This window comes from Lottia gigantea (genome assembly GCF_000327385.1).
Source record: "Lottia gigantea unplaced genomic scaffold LOTGIsca_544, whole genome shotgun sequence".
NCBI lineage: Eukaryota > Metazoa > Mollusca > Gastropoda > Lottiidae > Lottia > Lottia gigantea.
Genome location: NW_008709866.1, coordinates 11,393 through 19,832, shown reverse-complemented (window position 1 = coordinate 19,832; position 8,440 = coordinate 11,393). Strand labels below are relative to the sequence as shown.

The following is an 8,440-nucleotide window of genomic DNA, read 5'->3' as shown; positions in this document are numbered from 1 at the left end:
AGTCCAATAGCATAGTATTATTGAAATATTTATGAATTATATTGGTATAGAAGTGTAAATAAGTATTTTATGTGCATAGATATAGTTTTACTGTGATGATAATATACTGAGATATAATTAGATTCCCTCCGTCACATTATCTCCCTTGTGTTCAAATAACACCCCTATTCCTCATACTTCTTTATTTTAATTACATATTCACACATCAAAATTAGCCCTTAAACCTTTCTAGGAAATCTCAGCCAATCAAAACAAATCACTCGTTATGACGCTATGTTTGCGAACGTAAACAGAACGAAAGCACCGTGTCATTAAATATTTTGATTAATATTTACGGTACAGAATTGAGTAAGATTTTCGGTAAAGAAGTCGAGAGAAAATCAAACCTGACTTGGGAATATTTACTTGGAAAGAATATGTTCTTATCTCTTCAAACAGGTGACGGCAAAGCCATGTTGTGTTTTGTTTACATGATCTTATTTCTTTTCTACAGATCTGATTGGTCAGATTTAAATAGCACTAATCTAATTTCCACACCCACAAAATGACGTGGTAATATAGGTTAATAAGACACTGAAATATAACTATAATAATAAAATACACCTACTCCACTGTTTTCCTATGATTCCCCTCAACAGCATAATGAAGAGCAAATCTTCCATTGTTAGGGTTCGATTTGTTTGGACTGGCACCAAATAAACACATTAATACCTAAAAATAGATATATTGACATAAATATCAAAATATAACTAGAAATATGTTTAAACTCTACCACTGACAGTCAAATAGTTACCTCTTTCAGAGAGTCCACATAGCTAATAATGTTTACTGAGTATTTAGGTTTGTCAACTCAACATCAGTTTCAGAGAGTCTGTATAGTTAATCATGTTTACTGAGTATTTAGGTTTGTCAACTCAACATCAGTTTCAGAGAGTCCACATAGCTAATAATGTTTACTGAGTATTTAGGTTTGTCAACTCAACATCAGTTTCAGAGAGTCTGTATAGTCAATCATGTTTATTGAGTATTTAGGTTTGTCGACATCAGAGAGTCCACATGACTTCCTAATAATAAAAGAAGTACGTACATCACACAAGACACTATTTCCTGTTATAGCTGACAACATTAACGGTGTCATTCCTTTTCCGTTACATAATTCTACGTCAGCCATTTGTATTTTTACTAACGCCATTATTAATGGAAGCTGACACAAACCTAGAAAATATAAACACAGAATATATCATTATTATTATTATTATTATTAAGATGTATTTATATAGCACATCTTTCACCTGAGAGCCCAGGGGCACTAAATAATAAAATATACGTTTAAAAATACATACACAGATATAAAAGAAAACAATATTTCAGGTAATAAATAAGATAAAATGTAAGAAATATTGCCAAAAATATCAAACAATTGCACAAAGTGCCATTTCGAAATTTCAATAAAAAATAATATTATCTGTACATGTATATAATATTTCTAGAACAGTATAATATATTATGGTTCATTGATTAACTTCTCTTAATTAACTGACAGTTTGACTTATTGACTTGACCAGTTGTTAACTTATGAAATTGGGTAAATTCGTATTTTTGTAAGGAACGTCACAACCCTATGCTTGATGTCTGACAGAGGATATTGACCGTCGGTCATTAGAGCTGCCCTGCCAGTCATGTCAAGCATACAGAGCCAAATCAACATCCGTGCAGTATATTATAAAACTGTTTTTCTCAGTATTTCTCTGTCCTGTAAACAGTTGCTCATGGAAGTGTGTATATATTGTGATGTCTTTAACTCTTCTTCTTTCAAAATTAACTCAAACTAATATTTAGGAGTAGAGATCACAATATACTAAAACAGAGGTTTTCAACCTTTTTCTTTCTATTACCCCTTTCAGGATCTTTTATTGATTGTATAACCCCCTCCCCCTTACATAGGAATTTCTTTCTCAAACTTATTACTACTTTTGAGTTTTATTGTATACAATGTTTCTGCAATTTACATTAGAAATCAAGGTAGGACCAATGCTATCGTGTTACAATCTGTGGCCATATTTTCTTACCTTCTCGACAGGCTACGTGAAGTAAAAAATCACCATTTCTATCACATTCAGTATTAACGTTAAAATCAAATGTCTGAAACAAAGGGAGACAAATCTATTATAATAAACCTTCACAAGGTGTTGTCAACTCAATATCTTCATCAGATAAACAGAGCTCAATTATCACCATTGAGTAGAACTTTTCTAGAATAAAGGCGCTCTATAAATGCATTATTATTATTATTATTATTATTTATAGCTGTCCATAACACTTTCCAGAATTACAATCTGGGTTTCTGTTCCTCACAATTCAATAACATGTAAAACCTAAGGTATACAGTTACCTAATTATTCACCTTTATGTAAATCAGTTTAAAGGTGGTATATTCAGACAACTGAATCAAAGATCTAAGATATGAGTAATTTTTGAGCAATTTGACCATACGAAACTACACATTGTTCTTAAATGGAAATAACACAAACAAACATAGTTCACCACCATTTTAAATCTCTTCCTCAACTTAATAAGTCAAATGAAATATTATTGTTTGTTTAAAAATTTGACAAAATGGTCGTGAACTACGTTCATGTGTGTTATTTTCATGTAAAAAATTCATACGTAATTTCTTATGCTGGTTGAGTTGTAATCTTACCTGTAACTTAATGAACCCATGTTCTCTTATCTTACCTGTAACTTAATGAACCCATGTTCTCTTATCTTACCTGTAACTTAATGAACCCATGTTCTCTTATCTTACCTGTAACTTAATGAACCCATGTTCTCTTATCTTACCTGCAATTTAATGAACCCATGTTCTCTTATCTTACCTGTAACTTAATGAACCCATGTTCTCTTATCTTACCTGTAACTTAATGAACCCATGTTCTCTTATCTTACTTGTAACTTAATGAACCCATGTTCTCTTATCTTACCTGTAACTTAATGAACCCATGTTCTCTTATCTTACCTGTAACTTAATGAACCCATGTTCTCTTATCTTACCTGTAACTTAATGAACCCATGTTCTCTTATCTTACCTGTAACTTAATGAACCCATGTTCTCTTATCTTACCTGTAACATAATGAACCCATGTTCTCTTATCTTACCTGTAACTTAATGAACCCATGTTCTCTTATCTTACCTGTAACTTAATGAACCCATGTTCTTTTATCTTACCTGTAACTTAATGAACCCATGTTCTCTTATCTTACCTGCAATTTAATGAACCCATGTTCTCTTATCTTACCTGTAACTTAATGAACCCATGTTCTCTTATCTTACCTGTAACTTAATGAACCCATGTTCTCTTATCTTACTTGTAACTTAATGAACCCATGTTCTCTTATCTTACCTGCAATTTAATGAACCCATGTTCTCTTATCTTACCTGTAACTTAATGAACCCATGTTCTCTTATCTTACCTGCAATTTAATGAACCCATGTTCTCTTATCTTACCTGTAACTTAATGAACCCATGTTCTCTTATCTTACCTGTAACTTAATGAGCCCATGTTCTCTAATCTTACATGTAACTTAATGAACCCATGTTCTCTTGTCTTACCTGTAACTTAATGAGCCCATGTTCTCTTATCTTACCTGTAATTTAATGAACCCATGTTCTCTTATCTTACCTGTAACTTAATGAACCCATGTTCTCTTATCTTACCTGTAATTTAATGAACCCATGTTCTCTTATCTTACCTGTAACTTAATGAGCCCATGTTCTCTTATCTTACCTGTAATCTAATGAACCCATGTACTCTTATCTTACCTGTAATTTAATGAACCCATGTACTCTTATCTTACCTGTAACTTAATGAACCCATGATCTCTTATCTTACCTGTAATTTTTTCTGAATGTCGTCGAAGTTTTTTGGATTTTTAGCCAGTGAAAAGATGGTATCCTTATCTTGTAAACTAGGTTGTAACATGGATCTATTTATAGTAACACTATTATCTTTCTGGGTATATTTCGGAGGTAGAAGTCGTTTTATTTTAGGACAAAACGTCACTTGATCTGCTGTATAACCTGAAAATAACAAAATATTTGTATCTAAATATAAACTAAGAAACAAACTATTAAAAAGCTCTGAAAACATTAATTATAGAGAAGTATCTCTGAGTCTTACATTGAGCTAGATTATAAAGGTGTGAAAGATTTGACTGTACTGGTACTAATCAATAAACAGGGTAATAAGTTGAGTGGTAGAAAGTCACAAACAATTAAAAACAGATCAATATAATATATCATAATAAATATTATTTACCTAATATAAACTCAATCTATCAACCTATTTGTTTATCATATATAAGCTTATGTATATAAATTTTAGTCATATTTGTCAAGTTGGAATTTCCAAGGAAAAAAATATGTGTTTCAGGGCTCAATTAAGGGAAAGTTTGATCAACAATCAATCAATCAGATCAAATTACAGTTTTGGATAATCATGTTAATTTTTAATCGCATTTCATAGAAATTTGGTAGAAAATCAAAATGTTGTAGTTGTAGACTTCAAATCAATTTTGCCTTTCAATTATAGAGTTGAAATTTGACACATAATAATTCTCCTAAATTCAACAAAATCTGCAACGACACAAGATAGGACAAAACATATCAATATTTAACAGACGACAGCTTTATGGATATCAATTTTTATTTATTATTTAAACACAACGTTTCATTAAGTGAAAACGCTACCTGTATGTGTAATGAAACATTGTGTTTAAATAATAAATAGAAGTCTATATCTATAAAACTAAAGTCAAGGCAAAACCTGAAAAACAATGCATCAAGGTCTCATCGGGGAACACACAGTGGCAATAACTCTAAAACCTTTCATCCGATTATTACCAATTTCAAACTTGACTGAGATCTCATCAATAAATACATGCATACCAAGTTACATCAAGATCAGATAAAAACTGTAGCCTTTATCATGCTTACAAGCCAAATTTGATGCGTTTAACTAAGTCAAGGGAAATAACTCTGAAACCGTTAATCTGATTATTTCCAATTTCGAACTTGACTGAGATCTCATCAATATATACATGTATACCAAGTTTCATTTAGATTGGATAAAAACTATAGTCTCTATCGTGTCTACATGCCAAATTTGACAGATTTTTATGAAGTCAAGGGCAATAACTCCAGAAACGTTCATTTGATTGTTACCAATTTCAAACTTGACTGAGATCTCATTAATACATACATGCATACTAAGTTTCATCAAGATCGGATCAAAACTGTAGTCTCCATCGTGCCTACAAGCCAAATTTAACCGATTTTTAGGAAGTCAAGGGCAATAACTCCAGAATTGTTCATCTGATTATTACCAATTTCAAACTTGACTGAGAACTTATCAACATATGCATTCATACCAAGTTTTATTTATATTGTTTAAAAACTGCAGTCTCTATGGTGTCTACAAGGAATGTGGACAGCCGGACCGACAGACTGACCGATCGACGGATAGGGGAACAGCAATATACTTCCACATTATTTAGTATTAAGTTTGACAACTAAGCATCTCTTCAAGAGAGTCCACATAGTTAATTTAGTATCCACTATTTCTTTAAACTGTGTGTAAAACATGCTGTTATACCTTATATAAGTCAATAATAGTTCAAGAGAGTCCACATAGTTAATGATGTTTATTTGTATTAAAGTTTGTCAATTCAGCATACCTTTAAGAGAGTCCACATAGTTAATGATGTTTATTTGTATTAAAGTTTGTCAATTCAGCATACCTTTAAGAGAGTCCACATAGTTAATGATGTTTATTTGTATTAAAGTTTGTCAATTCAGCATACCTTTAAGAGAGTCCACATAGTTAATGATGTTTATTTGTATTAAAGTTTGTCAATTCAGCATACCTTTAAGAGAGTCCATGTTAAATATATAATCCAGTATTTGTGTAAACTGTTTGTAAAACAACCTATACTGGTATTATAGTGAATATTTGAATCTAACTACCAATGATAACCTAGTTTACAGTCTGTTACATAATCTATCATTTTAACCAGGTTAATATTTTACTAGAGTTTATATAAACTATATCATCTAGTAAACAGTAGAATGTGTTTTATACTAGGTGATTAAAATATACACTGTCTTATCAATATATTTACATAGGATTATATAGACCTAGTATTATATAGACCTAGGATTATACAGACCTAGGATTATACAGACCTAGGATTATATAGACCTAGGATTATATAGGCCTAGGATTATACAGACCTAGGATTATACAGACCTAGGAGTATACAGACCTAGGATTATACAGACCTAGGATTATACAGACCTAGGATTATATAGGCCTAGGATTATATAGACCTAGGATTATATAGACCTAGGGTTATACAGACCTAGGATTATATAGACCTAGGATTATATAGACCTCGGATTATATAGACCTAGGATTATATAGACCTAGGATTATATAGGCCTAGGATTATATAGACCTAGGATTATACAGACCTAGGATTGTACAGACCTAGGATTATATAGACCTAGGATTATATAGACCTAGGATTATACAGACCTAGGATTATACAGACCTAGGATTATACAGACCTAGGATTATATAGGCCTAGGATTATATAGACCTAGGATTATATAGACCTAGGGTTATACAGACCTAGGATTATATAGACCTAGGATTATATAGACCTCGGATTATATAGACCTAGGATTATATAGACCTAGGATTATATAGGCCTAGGATTATATAGACCTAGGATTATATAGACCTAGGATTATACAGACCTAGGATTATATAGACCTAGGATTATATAGACCTAGGATTATACAGACCTAGGATTATACAGACCTAGGATTATACAGACCTAAGATTATACAGACCTAGGATTATACAGACCTAGGATTATACAGACCTAGGATTATACAGACCTAGGATTATTCAGACCTAGGATTATATAGATCTAGGATTATATAGACCTAGGATTATACAGACCTAGGATTAATGCTCAGGGTGCAGTATAGAATAAAATAAAAAAGAGTAAAAGTTGTATAGTAGTGCACTATTTAGGTGTTTCCAATTGATGGCAGAACTGATTGAGTTTGTGTTTCACTGTATTTTCTACACTGTTTATTTTGCTGTATTTACCAGTCATGTCTGACTAGAGCTCTAGAATGTTGATTTGATTGTATTTACCAGTCATGTCTGACTAGAGCTATAGACTGTTGATTTGATTTTATTTACCAGTCATGTCTGACTAGAGCTCTAGACTGTTGATTTGATTGTATTTACCAGTCATGTCTGACTAGAGCTGTAGAATGTTGATTTGACTGTATTTACCAGTCATGTCTGACTAGAGCTCTAGACTATTGATTAGATTGTATTTACCAGTCATGTCTGACTAGAGCTATAGACTGTTGATTTGATTGTATTTACCAGTCATGTCTGACTAGAGCTATAGACTGTTGATTTGATTGTATTTACCAGTCATGTCTTACTAGAGCTATAGACTGTTGATTTGATTGTATTTACCAGTCATGTCTTACTAGAGCTCTAGAATGTTGATTTTACTGTATTTAACAGTCATGTTTGACTAGAGCTATAGACTGTTGATTTGATTGTATTTACCAGTCATGTCTGACTAGAGCTCTAGACTGTTGATTTGACTGTATTTACCAGTCATGTGTGACTAGAGCTCTAGAATGTTGATTTGACTGTATTTACCAGTCATGTCTGACTAGAGCTATAGAATGTTGATTTGATTGTATTTACCAGTCATGTCTGACTAGACCTGTAAATGGATGAACAGACATGAGGATTGGGATGGTGATAATCTATATATATCTAAATAGAGAATGATGGGTATATAAAGAGTTAACTTACCGTGCTTGTCTCTTATTTTAGGAGAGATACCAATCTGTGTTAGATATTGAACAGATTCTATGTTTCTAGATAGACAGGCTATATGTAACATACTACTACCATTATCAAACTGTTGATCTACCCCTACAATATAATAATATAATATATTGCTAGCCCTCCCTTGCGGGGATTGGGTGTACAAATAGGGGACAGACTGACAACTGTTGAATTGAAAATTGGGAAACTTTGCGGAGGCGTCATAGTCTGAAACCTCTCATGGAGAGTGTCTGGGAGACAATGGCCCCAACATTTGTTAAGGACCACTTGTACCATATTTTTATTTCTGTTCTGAATTAAGCCGGGATTAGACGAGGTATGGTGTACGGTGTGGAATTATAGATATAGAAGATTAATTAGAAGAAGTGGACATACGATTCGTTTCGTTCTATTTTCTACTGTATCAATAATTCCTCATCATACATTGTCTAATCTCATCTCTACATACCACAGTAATCTTACCATTTCACAGTCATATACAACTAGTTAG

At 32.3% G+C, this 8,440-nt stretch overlaps 1 protein-coding gene across 1 annotated transcript in view; it reads right to left on the bottom strand.

The window, feature by feature from the left end:
- Positions 1-5,939, bottom strand: part of LOTGIDRAFT_175915 (hypothetical protein) — a gene marked incomplete at both ends in the record, with an annotated part of 13,844 nt that extends 7,905 nt beyond the window's left edge. The window contains 5 exons of the mRNA XM_009062990.1: positions 608-711; positions 1,088-1,215; positions 2,070-2,142; positions 3,892-4,079; positions 5,924-5,939. Coding sequence (XP_009061238.1) covers positions 608-711; positions 1,088-1,215; positions 2,070-2,142; positions 3,892-4,079; positions 5,924-5,939 — 509 coding nt within the window. The remainder of the gene's footprint in view (positions 1-607; positions 712-1,087; positions 1,216-2,069; positions 2,143-3,891; positions 4,080-5,923) is intronic.
- Between the last annotated feature and the right edge of the window lie 2,501 nt (positions 5,940-8,440).